Genomic DNA, 24,336 nt, shown 5'->3' with positions numbered 1-24,336 from the left:
GTTTTTTCTTAAAATATGTTATTAAAGTAATAAATACATAATTTTAGCTTTATATATTTCATATGCATTATATTACATTTCATATAAAATTGTTCACATAAGTTTTTATAAGTATAAATATTTTCTTAAAGAAAAGCTATTAGTATTGTAACTTTAATTAAAAGGCTTAGTTTATTATTAGAAAAAATGATACTGTGTTAAACATTTTATAAAATAATAACTTGCTTTTAATTTATAATGATTTGCTAAAATAATTTTTTTAATAAATTATTTTTGAATCGTAAATATATTGATATAAATAAAAATTTAATTATTGAAATTTTTGATTTAAACAGTAAGATTGAATAAATATAAGAAAATATAATTTTAAAAATTTATATATATGAATAATAATCTACACTACCGAATGCATATTTTTGTTATTATTTTATTTAATATGTTATTTAAAATTAATGATATTATAATTATTTTAGCAATTTTTCTATTATCACATTTTTTTTTTGTTTTTGTAAATATTGTTTGTTTACTTTTTTTAATATATGTATATATTAACTCTTCAATTTTATTGTTATGACATTAAAGGTTATTTTGTTTGCAAAGCTGTATTGTTCTTGTAATTGTAAGCCAAGATATATTTTATTAATTTTATTGCAATTTATTAATATCCTTTATATAATTGTAATATATTTGGTTTTTCAGATTCTTAAATTGTTCGCACATATATATAATATATATGTAAATATATATATTAATATTATAATATATTATATTATAATATTACATCATATATTTTATATATATTAATATATATTAATAATTGAAATAAAAATTGGTGCAATTTTATTGTAGATTATATTTTCTTATAAAATAATTTATATAATTTTATATATATTATTGTTATATTTATGCTTTGCTTAAAACAAAATACTATTTTTTATAACATAATATATTTATTGTTTAAGTAATATTTGTCTTTCTGAAAGCATTATCAAATATTTTATATTTTCTCTATATAGGATGTCGTTTTGTATTTCATATATTAAACAAATCTTATTAGATATTAATATAAAACTTTTTTTCCTTCTTTTAAATCAAAACAAGTGTAGCAGATTTACAATATTTTCCACAAGATATTACGTTAAAAATCGAAAAATATATATATTATATATTTCAAACAACAACAAATTATTCATCAGTCTTCAACTTTCAAAACATTTCCACAAATACAAATACAGTCGGTAAATATATGTATATATCTTAAAATATATACAGTAGTGTACGCCTGCTATATACATACATAGATGAATGCATTAACATTAATATAAAATATTATAAAATATGTTTATAGTATAAAATTTTTGTCTATTTGAATAAATTGTTAGTTTTATTTATTTTTTTGAGATACTTTTTAAAAATCATATTGATAGTTATATAAATCATAAGATAAACTATTAAATCCATTATTATAAATTATTTTATATGTTTTTATAATTAATAAACTATACGAATACTTTTTAAAGAAAATGCACATAATATCTAATAAAGCAATTTATGGCTATATACTTCAAATACATTATAGTCATATAAATTAAATTAACTTTGTAATTAAATAGCGTTTTTGAAAATCTTTCATTATATATATATATTTCATTACTTTATGTGTTGCATAAGTTAATTAAATTTTTTTCGCTACATACAATATATCCTTTTTTGTTTTATATGTTACTGTTTAGAAATAATTACTAATTAATTATTTAAACTGATGCAAAATCTTAGTGGAATTCATAATTTGATAAGAAATATTTTTATTATAATAATTTTAAAAATAAAAAAAAAATAAAATGGAATTTCATAAAATGTCTACTTAAGATTTTGATTAAATAAGCTTTAAAAGATTTTGTCAGTATTCAAAAAAAAATACATTTTTATATTAAGAACTGATTTTCCTGACTTGTTGAGCTTGTTCAATAGGCACAGCATGATTTGAATGTAACCTATTAGTAAGTGGAGAGGTAAAAACACAGATTAGAGATCTGCAACTATTAGAATGAGTGTAATATGGAAAATCTTTTCTGTTAGTACTCTTCATTATCAAGAAGACGGATTTTCCATCTAAAATATAAAAAAGTATTAGAAATCATATTAAAAAATGCATTTATAACTGACCTGACATATGTGAGGATGCTGAAAAAGAAATCAATATAAAAATAGGTACATCTTGGATATAATCGTCTTCGGTTACTAAGATATTTAACATATATTAAGTGAGTCATTAAGTATAGACTATACTTAATAATTTCTTACAGTAATACGTACTACTATAATGTATTTTATTTCATATTATAATTATTTGGTAAAAACACAATTTAAAAATTGTAAGAATTTTTAAATTTTGATTTATGTTGGTATATAAAGAAGAGCTGATATAAAGAACTTTTTCAGATACATCCGTTATCTAGTTGAGATAATCAAGGTATACGAATACATACATTAATAAAGAAATATATATTTGTTTTGTTAAACGTTCGCATAAATACGTAGTAATAAGTTTTTTTATATTATTTTTTTAATGGGATAATCCTAAAGATCAGAGTGTATATATTCTTAAACATTGAAATTTAATTTAGAATAAATGATTGGATGTTTTAAATTTTTATAACTTGTATAACTATCAATAGAAAAATGCATATAACAGTTTTTGTATCTCAAATAAAGTGTATATATAAAAATTATACATATTTAAATATATTTATTATATATATTAAAAAATAAATAGTAATAATAGTAAATAATGAATTCCATTATTGCATACTAACAACAAATACATAAATACTCGTACATGTAATTGACATATCATACGCGGCGTTTCATTTATCTTTAGAATTTCGTAATACTTTTTGTAGAACTTGTTTAAATTCCTTCTTGAGCGATTTTCTCGTCTCGGAAATTCGCTTCTAGGAAAATAGATTATTGCGACGCTTCAATGAACCGAATTTCTTTTCAGCCTCAAGTAGCATTTTCTCGTTGCGTACCACTTCGAAAGGTAAAGTTTTCGACATGCGATCAATTTCTTGATCGGATGGAAAATCTTCGAAACTCATATTGCTAAAGCCTGTCTTTGCGGAGTTTTGTATGGTATTCGATTGAAATGATGAAGCATTTGTACGATATGATTTACCATTTGTATCATTTGTATTTGCTGTGTGCCCATGTTTGGAATGCTTTGAAGAAGATGCTGTCGTTGATATAATATTTTCGTAATCTTCATCATCATAATCATCTTGTGATTGATATTGTAAACGTTGATGTTTTTGTTTGCTGGCTGAAGATAATGAGGATGTTGAACCCAGTCCAGCTGCAGATGATACAACTTTTTTGTATGAGTGTCCTTTGACTTTTTGCGAAATTTTAGCCGGTAATGTTCTTACACCCAAATGGGATTTTTCTTTTTTAGGTTTTGTGGTGACGGTGGCGCTGTTGATGGTCTGCGCTGTTGCCGTTGATGGATTGGCTGTTGTATCGCCCATGGTGGCAGAACTCGAACCATGCACAACCACTGGCTCTTCTTCATCGTCTGGCGTAAAGTCTGAGCAATGATCTTGAGAGATTTGTACAAAATTATTATCAGCAATAGGAAACATAGAATCGGTTTGATTTAAATTTGTAACATTTGTAACATTTGGTGTATATGTTGACTTATTGACAGGTATTGTTTGTGCAGCTGAACAGGTGCTGGGTGGTATAGACAGTATGACACTATGTGAAGATAAGTTGGTGTTTGCTTTAAGTATAGGTTTTTGCAGCGCTGGTATGCTATATGTCGATAAATTGCTTATGGTTGACATTGAATTGGAGAGCGGTTGTGGTGCTGGTACAACATTTACATGCGCATTGGAAGTAACAGCCGTTGCAGTTGCTGGAAATATTGGGACAGATACATTTGTCAATGTGGTCATATTCGATGAACCTGTAGAATGGCTGATATTGGTGCCAATATAATTCAAACTAATATTTGAACGGGAAATATTGTAATTCGGCAAGGGTTCTGGGGTTTTATTTATAATAATTGAATGGTTGACGGTAACAAGTTGGGGAGTTGAACTCGCATTGGGTGCTACTATTGGTATTGCATGTTGGGTAAATGGTGGTTGGATTGTATTTGTAATTGGAGGTGTTGTCTTCATTTGCACAATATTATTATTATTGTTTATTACATTTACATTACTAATTTTGTTTGTATTTCCTTCAGGAGTAATAACGACACATTTACGAATTACCTGTGGAAATGGTTCGGATCCGAAGAGATCACGTTGTTGTTCATGTGTGTTGTCTTCAATACATATGGGGAAGTTTGAAGTTGGAATTTGTTGATCTGTATCAAAATTTGCATCAAAACTAACTGATGACATGGTTGGTGCATTATTTGCTGATATAACAGTAACAGTACCGAAATTTGATGAACTTCTTATTTGTTGTTTTGGAATTGAAGAACCAGCAGTTGATTTATTCGTTTCAATAAATGGATTGAAAACTGGTTCATTAAATTGAACTATTTTTGCATTTGGCTCAGTTGGAAAATTATCAAATTCTAGTTCTGATTTAGTGAACGCAGCAGTCATATCTTTCTTGATTGGTGTTGATGTCCAAATCTCTGTAGTTTGATTTGTTGGAGTTGCTATTGGCACTTTAGGTATAGAACGTGAATTTTTTGTTTTCTTTTTTGTTGGCAATCCTACAGGCATTTTAAATGGTGCCATAGCAAAGACATCTAATTCCTCTTCAGTGTTGATTTTGCTACCCACCGGTACTCGCTGCACACTTTCTGGCGAATCTTCTGTATCGTTGCTACTTTTATCTTTGGAATCAGAATCACAAGAACTATAATCCAATTCATCATCAAGTAAAAGTGGCCGGTCTCCAAATTTATGTAGAAAATCATTAGATGTGGGACTCAATTCACTTTCGTCATCATTGTTTGTGCCAGCTAAATTTTCAGCTACTGCTGCAGCGGCTGCTGTGCGATCTTTTTTACGCATGCGCACCTTTACCACAACGCGGCTTACGTCATCTTCATGGGTAGTAACACTTTCACATTCAGCATGATAAGCCGATGAACTACAAGTTTTAACACTTTCGCTAATTCCATCCATATCCAAGTTAGGTCTACGGAACTTAGTATTAGTCGAACTAATATTATTCTCATCGAAAAAGTCATCGTCCTCAGCACGTAAATCGCTTGCTGAACCAATTGAATCGGCATCATCTTCTTTGTCAGACTTAACATTCGCACCTGCCGCCACCGCTGCTGCTGCAGCCACTATAGCAGCTGCTTGTTGTTGCTGCTGTACATGTTGCTCTAAAGCGGCATTTAATTGCTGAGCAGCTTGCTGTGCAGCAGTTGTAGGCTTTTTAGTGGTATGTCGTAATTTCTTGACAATCGGTACTTTTATTTGTGTTTTATCGACTTTGTGATAAGCTGCCTGTTGTATTTTATGTATGGTATCTGGTATATTGTTGGTTACAATTTGTTTGAAAATAGCCTTTTTACTTGCACCTGTGTTGGAACTAGCATAATCCTCTTGAAAAAATTCCGAATCGGAATCATCTGAAGTGGGATTGTCATTACTACGTAGTTTCTCATATTTATTGCGATCATCTAAAGGCAACTTAACAAAACCACCACCGGGTAAAGGCATACTTGTGCCAGTCAAATTAGATAAAGGATCTTCACCATTTGCACCTTCAAAACCTTCAGAATCAGTTCTTAAATTGTTTATAAGCGATGTTTTCTCTTCGCTGGATACTTCTAGCGTTGGCGAAAGTAACCACTTCGACGAAGTTGAAGATGTTGTACCACAAGCAGCCATATTGGATACAGTTGTAGAGCTTGTCGTACCACCAATATATTTAGCTGAAAATGAAATCAAGTACTTTTTTGCAATATAAAAAAATGAAAATGATTTGCAGGCAATTAAAAACTATGCTCGAAATACTTGCAACAACTAATCAGGGCTTATTAGTTGTCAAGGGAACGCGAAGGGATTTAAATTAGAAATTTTAGAATTTTATGCGTATTAACAAAAAAAATTTATTACTTTCACTTAAAAGAAAACATTGGACATTGAACATTGAATATTTTTTTATAATTTTTGTTAAGTTTAAATTTTTGTTAATAATGTTGTATGTTAGTTTTTTGAAAGCATTATACATGTGCAAATGTAATGGTATGTATCGTTATAAATAATTAATACTACTAAGCATTTGTTAACACACCAAGTGCAGTAATTTGTTAGGAACAAATATAATACAAATAATAAAAACTAAAAACAACATATATATATATATGTATATATATAACAAAAGCTAATAGAAAAATAAAATAAATTTAGGTCATATTTGCATATGTATCAATTTCTCCAAAAGATATGTAGATATGTTACGCAGCCGATGTATTCGGTTTTCTATTTACATCACTAGATGCGTACAATTATTTTTTGTTACTCTCATTTAAACAATGTCATTATATTTAACTATAACTAACTACTGGAAAGAGTTTTTCTCAAGTAGAAAAAATATATTTCAACTTTACAATAGTGTAAAGTGTTAAAATAACGTTAACCATGAATTAGTTTTTCATAAGTAGGAAAAGATATTTAAACTTTATAGCAATATTAAGGTTTATAATAAACATATTTTATTTTATTTATATTATTTGATATAAAGAAAAATAATAATATATAATTTTTTTAGAACTTAGATTTTTGAATTAAATAATTGAAATTTTTTACAATTTTTTACAAAGGTCTGGCAAGTTATATAGCTTTTATAATGTAAACATTTATATGTTTACTTTCTAGTCAGGAGTGCATACGTTTTATCTGGATAAATAGGTTGAACTGGTTAGCATCAAGTTTGGCATCATTAAACATGGGTACTTTTACGCTACTCGTAAGAAATACGATTGTTAAAGTTGTAGTCCAAGTATTGTCTTTGCATCCAATGAACGAGCTTACATGTTGGCAATGGTGCAACTTATCAACCTCACCATTATTTCAATACTAGTACGAGGTCATCCTGCTTCTCTATCTGTCTAGCTGAAAAGTTTGACTCTCTTGCGAATTTCAGAACTGTGAAATTATTATTTAATAATTCGATATATATATATATATATATATATATATATATACGTATAATTTATATATATAATATATGTACATATACATATAATTTATATAATATATATACGTAATAATATATATATATATATATATATATAATATATATAATATATATATATATATATATATATTATATATATATATATATATATATATAATATATATATATAATATATATATATATATATATATATATATATATATATATATATATATAATATATACGTATAATTTATGAATAATATTAACTTTTCGTATTTATCAGAGTAAACCCTTAAGGGTAAGCTAGTTGTAAAGAAAAAGAAAGTTGAAGTGTTGTTTCTATAGTTGAACAATAAAATGTAAAAGTAAAATTACAATAAATGTTTAATATAATAAATACCCAACTTAACGATCCCATATCCAAATTAACGAATACCCAATTTAACGAATACTCAATTTACCGAATACTCAATTATAGGAATGCTCGCTCAAATTAAAGAATGACAAAATTCTGTCGTTGTGTATTTTATTTAACGAATTTTTTAACGAATATTGCAGGTAAAAATACAATTATGAAAGGAGATTTCTCACTGAAATTGTAGTCAAAATGCTATAAAATAATTAGGATTTCTAAATAATGCGCTACAGAAAATAATAAGAGTTACAACAAAATCATAATTTTACAAGATCTAGAAGAGAAAGCATATAAAAATCTATAGAAATTATCAACAAACAAACGGATTTAAGTTTTTTTAAACAATTATTTTAAAAAAATAACAAATGAATACTTAAAGCTAAATTTTTTTGGACAATGTATTTATTCGATATAAGGAATATCTAGATTTAACGAATGTGCTTTCGTTAAATTGAACGCCTACTGTAATTTTATATCTATGTTTTATTTGTATCATAGACATGATAAAATCGTCTCTTCAAATCTGCATCAGTTCAACTAGTGGGAGAGAGATCTACCTAAAGTCATACAATTTTATTCGACTCTCAAGAAAAAATAAAAAAATTTGTTTCTTTTAATAAAATTGAATAATAATGATATGGTACGGTATGCTACAGTGCTCTTTAGCATTAATAATTCCTTCAAACTGACTATAATTTAAAAATCAATACTATAAACGATTTATGAAAACAATTGATACGATTTATACAAAGGTCTTAGCATGTCTAGGGACTACAGTTGATCATTTGAAAATTTGAAAAATTAATACATAATATGATAATTAAGATATTGGTTCGGATTCTTTAATCATTAATCTATAGATGGAAATGAATTAACTATAGAGTAATATATATATATATATATATATAGAAACCTAAATATTCTTATTGTTATTAAATATCTAGACTTGAGTGCTATTTTGTTTAGTTAAATCGTTAATCTATAGATTGAAATAAATTAACTATAGAGTAATATATATATAGACGTCTAAATATTCTTATTCGTTTTAAATAACTAGATGTGCTTGTTATTTAAGCTCAATAACCCTTAATTCTTCGAATTATGGAAATGTCACTAGAATGTCACTTCAAATTGAAATATATATTGAAATATTGAAATATTTGTAGCTTTCATTTATTAATTCCTTACAAATCAATTATTTCCTATGTATTTATAAAAATTCAACTATAAAGTGATTCAGATTCATTTATCTTCCTCTGCAAATCCCTTCAGAAAGTTCTATGATATTAGATAAAAAACTAAACGATTAGTTTGCATATTCACAGCCAGATAGTCTGACAGACGGATTTCGCTAATTAGATTTGCTTTTACTGCCATTTTAACATTCTGACAAATTTAATATATAATTTTTACACTACATATAAAGTATAATTAAAACACTTGATTTTAGTAGAACAAATATAAATTAGAAAATTTCATAACAATTAAAAAAAAGATATAAATTACTAAAGCTTCTAATATCCTATAAAATTAAGATATAAATATAATCCTATATAAAAATTAATGTAAAAAAAATCCAACATAATTATTAAAATCAACATTAACATATATGGTGATAACACTTTATATTGTTGTTGTAATATTTAGCAAAGATCAGCTAGTAGGACTTTTTATGGGAGAGATGAAAAGCACTTAATCGTCAGTATAAACGAGTATTTCTAAGGGATTAACGTGAATGCTGTTGGAATTTACAGAGTTCTTAGAGTGTAGCGTGTGTTACGAGAAAGATTAGAATCTTCAAAGCTATGGAACAGTATTAAATATATATCAGATATATTGACATTAAATAAAATTGTATAATCCAGTTTTAGGTGTTTAGTAAACGGTTATATGCGTCGAAGCTACTTGTTCGCAACGCAAAAGTATTAATAACTTTCACATTAAAATTTAAGTATATTTATGCTATAAATTTACTATATTCAACACGATCATATTTAAAAAAAACTAGTAATGTTACTAAACTTTTAAAGGATTGAAAATCTACAGAAAACTTTAGGTGACTATATAACCATGATGTCACTTGTATTTGACATCAAGTATGATCGATTTTGCATGTAAGAGAAAGCGAATGGTCTCCATATCTTCCCAATCTGTAATGAGTTTTTGCTTACTCTACTATGTCACCCTATTCCCTCTGCTCTTTGCTATGCTTCCATAGTTTCTCAATTCAACAGCAGTTACGTCGTCTTTCAATACAGTCCATCGATTGTTTACGTGGATGTTATTTAATTTTTTATTTAATTATTTAATTTATTCAAGCATTTTCTGTTATTAAAAGTTTGCAAACCGATCTTAAACTCCCGTTTTAATTTTTAAATAAAATAAAGTTCCAATAAATATACCTGAATATTTTTGATACCTACGATCAGAAATAGCAAGATTTGCAGGAACTAATTGGTGTTTGAACGAGTCGAAAGTAATATACACCTTATCTTTAGATTGTAAAATCAGAAAATAAAATTTTTTAAACTTTTATTATTAATTTTTTTGAAACAAAAGTTTTGTTTATTTTAAATAAATAAATGATCTTTGAAGAGAAATCTCGTCTAGTAGGAAGTGCTGTGTTAACCAAAAATCTGTTAAGCAAGTAAGTAAAAATAATATTAGCAAAAAAATATAAGCAAATAACACAGTTAAGCACTTTTCTACAAAAAAAAAATATATAAATAAATAATTATTTTAAATTTAAGTTTAAGTTCGTTTAATAGATTTCAACCAACATTTTAAAAATTTTTGCTACTTTTTTTAAGAAAAGGAAACTGATGTCATTAAAAATTCAGGGGTGCTTATGTGATATTTAGTGTCAGTCAATTCAATCTAATCTATTAAACGGTAAACACTTTTTATGGTTTCTCGAATATGGTTCCCGGGATAACTTAGATATGGACCAATTCTTACGGAATAAAATTTCGTTGATAAAGTTGGCTTGGGATACGATTAAACTACATATAAATCTGTGTTCAGAGATATTAGTAAACTTTACAACGATAAAAAATACATTAAATCAAAAATCTACAAAGTTATTAAACTATTATTAAAAAAGAAACTAAATAAAAATTAACAAATTACTTTAAATAAATACGTAGAAAATAATATTTCAAATTAAAAGCGCAATGTATTATTTAATATAGTAAAACTAATTACACACACACACACACCAAAAAAGAAAAAAAAATAGTAATTATATTATTGTAAAAATGTTATTAACAATAAGTGTTATGAGTTTGAATATTAGTAAACACTAACAACAACAATATAAGCTAAATTATGCTATAGGCATTTTTAATGATTAAATCCAAATTTATTTATTTTTCTTATAATTAAATACATTATTTTCTCTTCGTTTATTATGCATATTATTAAGAATGTTTATTTAATATATATATATATTTATTTTACATAGTTTTATACAATTATTATTAATATATTTAACAATGCATATAAGTATCTAATTTATTTATGATTTTTTTCTACTTCTTTCACAAACTTTTCATTGCTGTCGTTACATATTCTCACTCTCAGATATACCATAAATAAACTAAAATCGAGCACATTTCAGAATACAAAACTTATTTCAAATCAGTCCAAACTAACTATAATTAAATTGGTTATATATCGCTCATATAATTGATCATACATAACTTTTGTTTAAAATTTTCAAATTTTCAAAATATTAATTTTAATTTTTTTCTTTCTTTAATTTTTTTTTTTAATGATAAATATATTTTTCAATAATTTTTTTTTTTAATATTTTATATTTATAAATAAAATTAATGTTTTCAAATTTTTTGTACTAAAACGTTTTTTAAAAATAGTTTTAATAAAATAGGTACTTTAGTTATATATTTTAATTGAACATTTTTTATTTTAATATGAGTACACCAAAAAAGTTTAAACATTTTTTTTAATTTCATAATATATACATATATATATATATATATATATGTACATATACAAATTTGTTCATGTATTTTATTATTTAAAGGAACCATTTTGCATTGGCCGGATAATCAGAGAAAAAAATATTTATTAAATAATGCTATTTTTGTCTTGGCGGTGATTTTATTTATTGTATATTTATAATTATTTTATTTAATATGATTTATTAATAATTTATTTTTAAATAATTCTCAAAATATTATATATGCATGATAAAAACATAAAAAGAAAAAAAAGTAGTTTTATTTAAAAAAAAATAATGAAAAATTGACTGAGAAATGTTCTAATTAATATTTATCTGTTCAGAAACTTCTCTTATCAGCCTATACATCTTTGTATTACCTAAAATAAATCTTATATTATAAATTTTTTTAAATCGATCTGTTTATTAGAATGGTTTTTTATGTATTTTTTAATCTAGCTGTAGGCCCGTCCCTTCTCGTTAAATAATTCAACATTTAATATTTTTTATTATACTCTATATTTCGACTCTCCTTGAGAGTCATCGCCAGGAACACGATTATAAGTTAATATTATTAAAATTACATATACCGGATCCTCTTTGTTCATTGTTCTATAGTTTTTTTATAATATTAACTTATAATCGTAATCAAGGAGAGTCGAAATATAGAGTATAATAAAAAATATTAAACGTTGAATTGTTTAATAAGAAGGGACGGACCTACAGCCAGATTAAAAAATATATAAAAACCCATTTTAAATCTTTTATTGGTAAGATATTTTACGTGTCAATTTATTATCTTATCATCAGTTATCATTTCGAATTAATATATAATATTATATTTTTTCTCCATAAGATTTATAGATGTTAGACATGCTGACAAACTGATAACTCAATGGAAGAAAGTTCAAATAGGAATATCTTAAGTCTTTGTATACAACACAAATAAACTATTTGATATTTAAAACAAGATACGTTTTAATTGTGAATTAATTAATTATATATGTATAGGGCAGAAACTATTTGTATGTTTAAAAAAATTGTGATATACAAAATCATGATATATACAAAATAAATAAATTATAAAGTTTAAAGTAGTGTAGAGAACATCCCATAGTGAAGAGCATTTAAAGTCGTTTAAACTTTCTTCATTAAAATTTCATTTATATTTTTAATTAGTTTTGAATTATAATAATTAATATTTATATAAAGTTAAATAATTCAATATATTAAATTAAATGTTTTATTTTAAAGTGTTATCATTTATATATATTTTTAAATTATTAAGAAAGCATAAAAAAAAAAAACAATTACAAATTTAAAATAAAAATGAGAAATCTCAGAAAGGGTATTTTAAATTCATATGGAGTAACTTTTCTAATTTTTCTCCATGAATGTCATTTCTTCCAGAAGTCAGATTGAAACAGATTTTATGGTTATATATATACATATTTATGTTCCAAAATACAATTATTGTGTGTACTTTTAAGAGAATAAAAACAAATTTAGTATCAATAACTAAAATACTTATAATATATAACAACGAAAATAAATTTTAAAATCGACTAGCAAATATTTAAAAAAATAAAATTAATTCTTTTTTTTATATTAATGAAAATTAACAAATTGTAGTTAAATTACAAAAATTTAAAATAAAACTATTTAAACAGTAACTAATTTTACTTTAGACAATTATATTAATTTTTTTAGGTAACGTATAGAAATAATTTACAAAGTGTATTTAATTTCTTGATAATATTTTTTATATATTATATAAAATCGAATTATATAAAGGAATTTAAATAAAAATAACAATTAAATAGCTAACATTATAAGAAAACTCATATATATATTTTTCCTCACTTAATAATAATTATATAGGTTACTATTTTTTAATATATAATAAAATAAATATTTATAATACTATATATTATAAATATATTATTAGAAATATTTTTTAAATGTTTATTTTTTTACATATTTAAAGAATTTTAAAGAATTAAAGTTAAAGAAAATTAATTAAAAAATTAAAGAAACTTTGTTGATGTTGCTTTATCTAATTATATTGATCATTTTCACTTTACTAAACTTTTCAAATTATATTTTAACAAGTAATTTTATGAAAACGTAATTATGAACTTTTGTTTTAAAGAAATAATTATAGATATCAATAAAAAAATATATATGAATCGGTTTGTGCTTGCCCCTCCTTGCCCGCCTATGTATAGAGGGTATTCCGTCACGAAGTGTCAAAATTTCTTTCCGAAGTTTCAAAAAAACTAAACGTGATTCCATAATCCATACAATAAGAAATATTATACAGAAGGGAGAATTAGCCATTTTAAATATTAACCGAGATACACGATCAAAAGCTATTCAAATAGCTACAGTTAATTCATATAGCTGAACATTATTTCATAAAATATACTGAAAGCATTATAATTTGTAAGCCCATTTTGAAACAGAAAAACAGATTAGACATCGAGTTAAGTACGTATTTCTCAAGTCTTTATAAGTTAACATAAAAATAATATAAAACCATGATTTATTTAATAAATTATATTATATGTAAAATTTTAAAATAGTCCGTACAAAGTTACGGTACGTTGAGTATAGACGCACGCCTTAACTGATGGACATATCGGTATTAATAGATATTTAGTAAAGTAAAAACTATAGTATACGACTATAACTATTCGAGAAGATTTTTTTCAACTAATGTTTTTTAAACTATTGGATTTTTTTAAATAGATTTTCTTTTGACATTTTTTAAATCGGTTAATATTTAAAATGGAAAAAACCCTAAATTTCACCCCCACTTGTAAGACTTTAATTATGGACTAAATATTCATCTCTAATAACTAAATCACTTGAATGCGAAACACAATATATACATTGAAAAATGCTAGTTAGAGCAATTATAAGTTATAAAAGTTAAAAAAGGGTTTAAGGTCTTAAGTTTATAGTATTAAAGAAACTGGAATTATTATAAAGTGATAGATAATAACTTATCCAGGCAAGTTTTATACCTTATTGTGCACAAAATTGAAATTTATTTATATATTATGGAAAGAATTTGTATGTTACATATAATACTTTATAAGAAATAATTGTTTCTTCTGTAGTCAAGTATTTACAAACCATATTACAAAATTAGTTATAAAGTAATTTGACTTAAAAAATATTGAAAATTACTTCCAAACGAATCATATATTCAAATATATATTTTTACAGTTCTATTATAGCTATTTGTTTATAATATATTAAACTTAGTTAAAATGAACTTTAACATGTTTATATATAAATTTTCAATATACAAATTTATACATGTTTTATAAAATTATAAAGCAAATAACAGATTTTTATAAAATTTTAATCATAATCACTAAATTTTTAGGTAATTAATATTATTTAAAAAATATATCATTAAATTTTATACTGGAAACAGCAACAAAAGAAAATAATCACAAAAAAAAAAAAATAATTACAAAGTAAAAAAAGAATTAAAATTATGAAAAAAATGTTTGAATATAAATAAACATATATATATATATATATACTTTTTATATAATATATATATACATTTTATATAAAAAGTAAATAGTATTAATTTATGTATATATATATATCATCAATATTTTCTTCTTAATTTGTTTAAAATATACATATATATAAATAAATAATATATTATGTGAGCTGATATATTCACGGAACAACAATTTTTACTTGTGTACACAGGATCGTATACCCCTTTTTTATGGGGTATAAAAATTACTGTCAGAGATCAGAAAGGAAAATTTGATCGTAAAAAATACACTAGAATAATATTACTTTTATGTTGAATGTATCGTTAATACATATATTCAAAACCTAAGGGTAATATTATATTTTATGAAAAATAAAATAGATAGTAAAAACACTGTAATAGAAGTACCTAAATCATTTCCGCTGTTAAAATGTTAAACTAAATGAACTATTATTGTAATAATTTTAACATACATAATCTCGTTTAAACAATTTGAATATAAAATAATCAAGAAAAAATTATAAAAAATATATAACTAGGATAAGAATAATATGCCAAAAAAAAGTTCAATATAATGGACATACATGTCTCCAAATTTAAAAAATTTAAATTTTTGTGGCGTTATATGAAAATCTACAATATTTCGGTAACTTTAACATTGTGTTGGAATTATTAACCATAATAATATATTGGGGTTTTGAAATATATATTTTATAAGAGGTAAGTTTTTATGTACCGTGAGAAGTTGAAGTTCAAAAAACAGTGAATACTTTTATATTATGAGAATAAGTATATACTGTTTATAGTTTGTGTACTATCAAACACATTGTCACAGACTTATTTTATTTATATTAACAATTTGACTTTATAAATTATCATAAAAACAAGATACCAATTAAATTTGTTAATATAGCCACCGTTTGATGAAGTCATTGATAATATGGCTTTGTTATCAAAACTGAAACAGCAACCAAAATAAGGTTAACAGTATATACACATGTTAATTGAAGACAAGATATGATTCTACCAGAAGTTTTATCTTCATTTTGGTGCCATTCATTATTGATAACTAAGTGTTGTTGTTGTCGTAGCTTGTGGAGATCTGCTAGCACAATCCCTTTTGGGAATGATGAACGGCGCTTGATCGTCGAAATTGACGAATGGTTCCAGGACGTTAACCCTCATTGATGTTTCACTTTTCGCAATTCTCGCAAATCAAATAAACTCTTTCAGAAACTAGCGAGCTAACCAGGTTACAACAACAACAACAACAACAACATCATCATCAACAAAGTAAAAGCCATTAAAATAATATATAATAAAGATTTTGGCATTATTAAAAATAAATAATTCAATAAATAAATGAATTTAATTTTTTCAGTTGAATAATAAAAGAATTTTAAAAATTCCTAGTTTTAATTAGTTTATTAAGAAAAAAATTTATTTTTAACCTAAATGAATAATTTTTATTAATAAAGTTGCGTTCTCGTTGAATATACAAATAACAATTTATTTACTAAAATATAACGAAATTTAAATTTATGTAAAAACATATGTAAAAAAAAATTTGTTTTTTTTCCAGTCAATGGGATGTGGAATTATTGTTATAACTAAATAAAAAAATAATTTTTAAACTATAAAAAAATTTTTTTAAAATAAAGTCAAAGATCTCGAAACGTACTTATTTTTAAAAAATAATATATAATTGTCAAAAACAAAACAAAAAAAAATTAATATATATACATAGTTTTTTCTTAAATGTATTATAACATTTTCTCATATTATTTAATAAGTATACATTAATATAATACAGTTAATATAATATTGCTTTAGTTTGATATATGGCTTTTATGTTTTTAAGCTAAAATTGAAAGAAAAGTCCACTAACAATTTTCATACAATATATTTTTCTATTCTAATTATTACAATTGAAGTTTAATATTCAATAATATTTATACAATTACTATTATTAATCTTTAATGAAACTCTGGTTTTATATTTAATTTTTAAGAGTATTTTGGTTGTGTTTTAGGTTTTTTCTTTCTTTTTTTTTTTTTTGTAATCACTTTAACCAATGATATGCAAAATTAATTAATAAATTAGTATTTATTAAGGAAATTTATTTTAACTACCAGTACTGCTACTATAGCTAAATAAATAATTTATTAGTTATGTATTAAATTAGACCGCAACCAATTACAGATTTTACTACTTTTTTATTTGTATAACTATATATAACTAGTTATTAAGAAGATATTAATAGTAGTAATATTGAAAACCAGCACCATACCAGCGGCATTATATATTATATAGCTTTTTTTATTAATTGTATGTACATATTACAATACGTCCATGCGGATAATACAGAATCAATTCCTTTAGAGAATAGTTCATATATATATATATTATATATCCTATATAATTACTTATATTTTATTGTGTGATTTTAATTAATATGTTTTTAAGTGCTTGTATACATGTATGTGTACGAGTTTTTTTATGTAAATGCGTTTGTGTGTGTATGTTAAACAAACACCATAGAAATTGATTGCTCATAATTTTACTATGTTTATAGTATTTTACATATATTAATTTACAACAACTATAACTGATTTGAATTATTACGATTAATTTTAAATTAATTTAAAAATTGCTTACTTAATAGAACTTTTGTTAGACAATTTTTTGTAAAAATTTTACATTTGCAAGGTCTAAATAAAAACAAAAAAGCAATAAATTGTACTATTCAATTGTAATTTTATTATATAGAATTTTCGGCACAACTGAGCAGCAGTTATAGTTGATTTATAATATTAGAAAAAAACACAATGTGCATTTAGATTATATATGAAATATTTAAATAAATTAAAAAAAAAAATTAAAAAGTCTAGTTTATTTTCTAATATTTTAAATTAACTTTTAACTTTGCTTTCTACTTCTGCTGACCATGTTAATCAGAAAATTGAATATAATTCATATTTGGACATAAATAATAACTGAAATTTAATATTTTCCTAAACAAATATACATATAAATTTTAAAGCAGGATAATAAATATAGAGAGGTTGGCAACCATATGTATGGTTTCTGTAGATTGCTCTACAAATGCTATAAATTATACCCATTTTCGATAGAATAAATAGTACATATATGCTTTAAGGAGTGTAACTATTCTATATACTTAGGAAGTATTACTAAACTTTAATAGGCCGGGCCGATATGAAATATAGCAGCGCATAATGTACTATTAATGTAGTATATAGAAATTTATAATAAGATATTCATGCTTTACCTCCTGTTTTACGTAGTGAAGTTGCCTTTTCTCTTAGTCCTGGCGGCAAACTAAATGGTGCTGAACCAAATGGATCATCAGGTACATGCGGTGAAATTCTGGAACCACTTCCGCCACTTTGAAGCACTGTAGATGTGACTAATGCTGTAGGTGCTGTCTGTGCTGGCACTGTTGTTGAATGTACTGAATTATTTTCTGTTGGTGTAAGTGTAGAAGTTGTTGATGCTGATTTTGCAGTAATGCCTATCAAATAAAGTAGATTATCACATTTGCTATATAGTTTTAAATAAAAATATTTTAAGTTGAATAATAAGAATACAAATTCTAATGTGCTCATAAATATTAAAAAATACAAAACATTTATTAGAAACAAATTTCTATAAACATAGATAGAATTACTATTATAATTATTATACATTCACATAAAACATTTCATCATATATAATACTCACTTCCTTGACTGCCACGCTGTCTTAGCTTATCGAATTCAGCTTCAAATATATGATCCTCCGTCATCTGGCTAAAGGGTTGCTCTTCAAATGGATTCCAAGCATCAACATGTCCTTCGAGTGAACCTCTATTAATGACATCAGCGGATGCAGTCACATTTTTTGTTGTTGTCAATTCAGTATTGGAAATCGATCCAGTTATCGGTTGTGCATGTATTTGTTGTGGTGTATGTGTTGGTGATAGGAACAGTCCAGGATTGGAACCACCAAAAGTTGTTGAAACAGATGCACTACAACTACTTGTAATAGCACATTCATCACCGCTGCTCATATTAGTGTTACGATTCTTTACGGACTGATCATAAGGCGCTAGGAATTGGGATGTTTCATTGGCAAAGGTTCTATGATGTGCACACATGCGTGGCAGATTATATGAAAAGGTTAAATTAGGAATAAAAAATAAATAAATGAGAAAAAATGATTATGGTAAATAAATAAATTGAGTAAGAAAACAATTAAGAATTCATAATAGAAAGGAAGACAAGCAAACAAATTATATTTATTACTTACAATCGATTAAATATGTTAAGACGAAATGGTTATGTTTAGTGTTGCGATGATATGGTATGATGATAAATTTACACAAATAAATAATATGAATGAAACTTATTTATATAAGCAGTTAAACCAATTAAATTAATTAAATTAATATATATATTTTTTATTGGCGAAAGCATTTACAGTGATATTCCATACTAGTCTACTTGGTATGAATAGTAGTCATATAATTTTAAAGGAATCGGAATCAAATATTTGTATTTGATTTGTTTAATATAATCGATAAAACTTTTTTTAACTGGCACAGTGTATTGTTTTGTAATTTATTGTTTGCTTGTATCTTCAACTAAACGTAAGCAATTCATGAATCGTTTATGAAAATATCTAATCGCTTAAATGTTCATTTTGATCATCTGATATCGATGTTCTTGTTGAATAAAAATATGCATTTAGCGAAATTATATAAGTGTATAAGAAAGCCATATTGATTTTAAAATTCATATTGAAAGTATATAAAAAAAAAAGAGAAAAGAACACAGAAATAGACACAAATCGACAGGAGAACAATTATTTTAAAAGAAAATGTACAAAATCTTACTTATTAAAAGCTGAAGTATCGCTGACGTTACGACGATGTCCGGTTGCATTGGGCATATTTGTAGAAACTCCAACTTTGGGAGGTGACAGCATTCTTTTCACAGGTGTTACTGCCGCAGGAGCGGTAACAACATTACTGCCTGTAACATCATGCGAAGTAGAATCCGGTATAACAGTAATTACAGCCTGATCTAATACTTCGCTGTTTTGTGGAGGTAATGAACTTTCACTAAACGGATCTGGATACACGCTTGACTCAAATAAACTATTTAACACTTCAGCTGGTGCAGTAGTCACACTAGGGGTTGCAACCGCATTAACTGTATTACCTATTGTTGCAGTTTGTTGCTGAACTGTAGACGCTGAAGGTGCCGCAGGAGGCGGCGGCATATTTGGAAAGTTTGTTTGAAATTGCTCTATGACTGGTTGTTGTGGTTGTGGTGACGTTATATTATTACGAGGTAAGGGACTAGGTGGTAAGCCCAAACCTAATGGGTTCTGACCATGAACTGCAGATGAGCCTTTGGGACGTTGTCGTGGCGCAACACTTGTGCCAGATTCGACAATAGACACACTCTGAGGTTTGACAACTTTAGCAGCTGCACTGGAAATTCTTTTAACCTCAGATTCAAATGCTGGTACAGCTAGCTGTTCAATAATTGGAGCCGACGATTTCTATTAAATAATTCGATTTTTAGAATATATAGCTTTTTATTTAGAACATAAAACTTACGTGCAAATTCGTTACTGGATTTTCTTTTCCGGTAAGCTTAAATGCAACCTCACATACTTGCCATATATTTGGTCTTTTGTCCATATCTGGTTCAAGCATATATTTTATGAGCTGATGTATACCTTTGGTGTACTTAGAATTATCAGGTATTGAGAATTGACCATTTTGTATTGCTAAAGTACTCTCGCCAAATGGCAAAGCAAAAAAACATAACTTATATAACAAACAGCCTAGTGCCCATATATCTGCTTTCGTTGTTATATTTTTGCCACAGTAAAGATCAATCATTTCAGGTGCACGATACGAAAGAGTTGTATATTTTTGTATTTCCTCTTCAACTGTATTTACGCCATGTTGTTGTGGATTGAGTACCTTTGCTGTAGCTGAGCCAAAATCGCATAATACAAAATTACCAGTATCATTTTGTAGTATATTTTCAACTTTAAGATCGCGATGTATAATTGGTGTCTGACAGTAATGCAATCGTGAAACTGCTTCAGATATATCACAGAAGATGGTAAGAACCTCTTGTTCAGTAAAGCCAACTTGAAAGCTATAAGATACATATAGAAAAAAATAAAAGTTTATATATATATATGTATATGATGTAACTCTGCAAAATGAAGAAGATTCAGGAATACTGAATACTGTAAATTCTAAATTAAAAAAAAATTTATTTAAATAAATACGAGGCACGAAATTTATCTGCCAAAACAAAGATTCCAATCCGGTTTATTATTTTAGGTTTATAGTTCTCTTAAATACTTTTCATTTAAGCCAAATTAAATCCTAGGTTAGGTTAGGTTATACCGGTGAACCCCAGTGGATCCACTTAGGCCTATTGGCCCATTGTGATGCCGTATATAAATAATGAAAACCTCAGGGTTTAAAACCACCTAGAACCTTTTGTAAAGCATAAAATGCTATTTAAAGTCAGATCCAAAAACACAAAAGATGAGATGCGCTCTCATCGTCCTCCCCACAGCTACGACAAATTGCATCCTAATACAACCAAAAATAAAGGGTCGATATCCAATCACCCAAGCACTCGTGCCATTGGACAATTATTATTATTTCGATATTCAAAATAATGATAGCCTAGTTCTTTACTTTATGTTTCTACTTCATTTGAATACCTTTCATATACACTCCATTATATTCATATAAAACGCTTATATTAAAAGATTAATATAATGTTCATAGGAGTAGATCGGGGACACAGAATATTTTATAGTTAGACGAAGTCAAACCATTGAAACTATTGATCAGATCAAGTTCGTGATGACTCGGTTGTTTAACGGTTAAAACTCGACATATACTATGATAACTGATAGTATAAATGGTAATGATATTATTTTTATATTTTACTAAAATACATACCGTGCATTCATCATGGCCAGCATGTGATGCTTACAATATGGCATCAATAGCAGAACTTCACACACTCCATTTCCCGTATGTGTAATGCTTGAGTCGATATAACCAATAATATTTTTGTGACCACTTAGATTACTCTGTAATAAGAATAAAATATATAGATATTTACATTTATATTGACACATTAAACCAATTTATATATCCACGATAATCCACGATAATGATTGGATTTTCATTACTTACTGCTATTTGTATCTCCCTTTTGGCCACGTTCAAATCATGTTCGTTATTTACGTACATACGTTTCAGTGCATATTTTGCATTGCCTGTGTTGGCTTTTACTAGAAAAACCATTGCAAATCCACCTATAAATAGAATTTCAAAAATGTTAAAACCAAGCAAGAATATATATACATATATAAAAGCGTAGAAAAGTGTATATATAAAAGTAAAAATATATAAATCAAATGCATATACTTAGTCCTATAATGTATACGAAATTGATTGATTTACCCATTAAAATTTTTGACATTATTTTAAATAATGTAATAAAATAATAATATAATAATATAATGTTAATATATAATAATTATATAATAATTGTATACTAATTTTATAATAATTGTATAATAATAATATACTAAATATACATGTTAAGTTCTAGAACACTTAAATGTTAAGATCTAAGTAGATCCGAGGATGTTAGACCCTAAACTAAATATAATTGTTATTATATCTAAAATCTTTTAAAAAAAACTTATGGACCTTAATGTCAGTTTTTAAGTCAATAGTTTTTAATTTTTTATATCTAATCTAAGATCAAAAAAAAGGAAATGACAGTGTAATGACGATTTCAATAAGTTTAATTTAAAAAAAAATATTTTTTTTGATCTTAAATTTAAAAAAAAAGTGGTTTTTTGATAAAATCATTTTTCTTTGTTGTTGTTAAAGCCTTTTTAAAAATTCTTCCGAAATTCTCTAGTTTATATATATCATCATAGATTTACTTCTGTGGTCGTAAATATCAATTTTCCTTTATAATTTGTCACTGTGTATACCCATTTCTAGTATTTTCATAGAATACATGTGTACCAGATAAGCTGCTAGAGCCTAGAATCACAACAGTACTCTTTCTATAAGCTTCATGACAATAGAAGCTTATAGAAGCTTCTAATAGTGAAGTTTTACTTCACTATTTTCGAGATTTAGTTTTGCGTTTCCAGTTTTCTGTAACAACAAGTTCTTATAACTTAAAACTCAATTTTGTGAGGAAAAATGTTTATATGTTTAAAAAACTATACGTATTTAACATATGACTACGCTTAATAAATTAGGTTGGAGTCAGTTATAGTCTACTGCACCACAGCTCACTTGAGCACAAATAATGTGCGCCAAACCTGAAGAACCACCTTAAAAGTAGAATTCTAAAGCATGATATTCGTTCTTTTGAGAAAATGCGAGTTCCCTATCCAAGTAGTACCTTAAAAATGTAGAAACTTGTCTATGTCTCTAATTTAAAACTACAATTGCGACAAAAGTCGTTAGAGAGTAGATCTAGACATATTATTTCATGTTTTTTTATACTTTGCAACGTATTAGCATTGATGATACCGTTGTGCTTCAAACACTACTATTCACCAACTAGAAATTGCATAAAGCCAGGCTCTGAGAAGACTTTTTAAGGTACCATGGTACATTAGGACGAATCACATCCTCAGGGACCTCAAGATTAATTGATTAAAAAATACATAAAGGACAAACACCTTAAATTATGCACGAAAACTGACAGGCTTACCAACTGACAGGCTTACCAACTGACAGGCTTATCGAATCAAAGAATGGTTACAGGCTTCTCGGAGAGGCATGCAGATCTGAGGTCAGTTATGACTTAGTCTAATAAAGTGATAAACAATAAACCAGTCAAGACGTAGAGAGGGGTTATGAAGAAACCTCGCAGTTAATAGAGAGGAAAAGTGCTGACTCAACTAGCCTCAACCTAATAATAATTATTTTTCGTAGTTAAATTTTTAAAAATGTTATAGTGTTTAATGTGTGAACGTCATTTTGAAAATACGTACTTAAAATACTACTTTTTTTTTAAATCTTGCAGATATCGAATAATAAAATTAGTAATTTTATAAATAAATATTAAGTTTATTAAAAATGTTAGACATTTAAAATATGACTGGTACAAAAGGTATAAACACTACTAAAATTTTTCGAATATTTTACATATACGTGATATTGGTTATATTTTATAACAATTGT

The 24,336-nt window shown here is 25.7% G+C and overlaps 1 protein-coding gene across 1 annotated transcript in view; it reads right to left on the bottom strand.

Annotated features, from left to right (window-relative positions):
- Positions 1–2,802: 2,802 nt before the first annotated feature.
- The window catches only part of LOC119687017 (serine-rich adhesin for platelets), a 64,245-nt gene continuing 42,711 nt past the window's right edge, over positions 2,803–24,336 (bottom strand). Inside the window, exons 2-8 of the mRNA XM_038101163.1 lie at positions 22,312–22,433; positions 22,072–22,205; positions 20,692–21,244; positions 19,960–20,633; positions 18,807–19,204; positions 18,355–18,597; positions 2,803–5,911 (exon numbers count right to left, since the gene is read on the bottom strand). Of these exons, the coding sequence (XP_037957091.1) occupies positions 2,955–5,911; positions 18,355–18,597; positions 18,807–19,204; positions 19,960–20,633; positions 20,692–21,244; positions 22,072–22,205; positions 22,312–22,433 (5,081 nt within the window). The 3' untranslated portion in view covers positions 2,803–2,954. The remainder of the gene's footprint in view (positions 5,912–18,354; positions 18,598–18,806; positions 19,205–19,959; positions 20,634–20,691; positions 21,245–22,071; positions 22,206–22,311; positions 22,434–24,336) is intronic.

Source organism: Teleopsis dalmanni, chromosome X (genome assembly GCF_002237135.1).
Source record: "Teleopsis dalmanni isolate 2A chromosome X, ASM223713v2, whole genome shotgun sequence".
Classification (NCBI taxonomy): domain Eukaryota; kingdom Metazoa; phylum Arthropoda; class Insecta; order Diptera; family Diopsidae; genus Teleopsis; species Teleopsis dalmanni.
The sequence above is the reverse complement of the archived record's forward strand: the minus strand, read 5'-3'. Positions and strand labels throughout refer to the sequence as shown.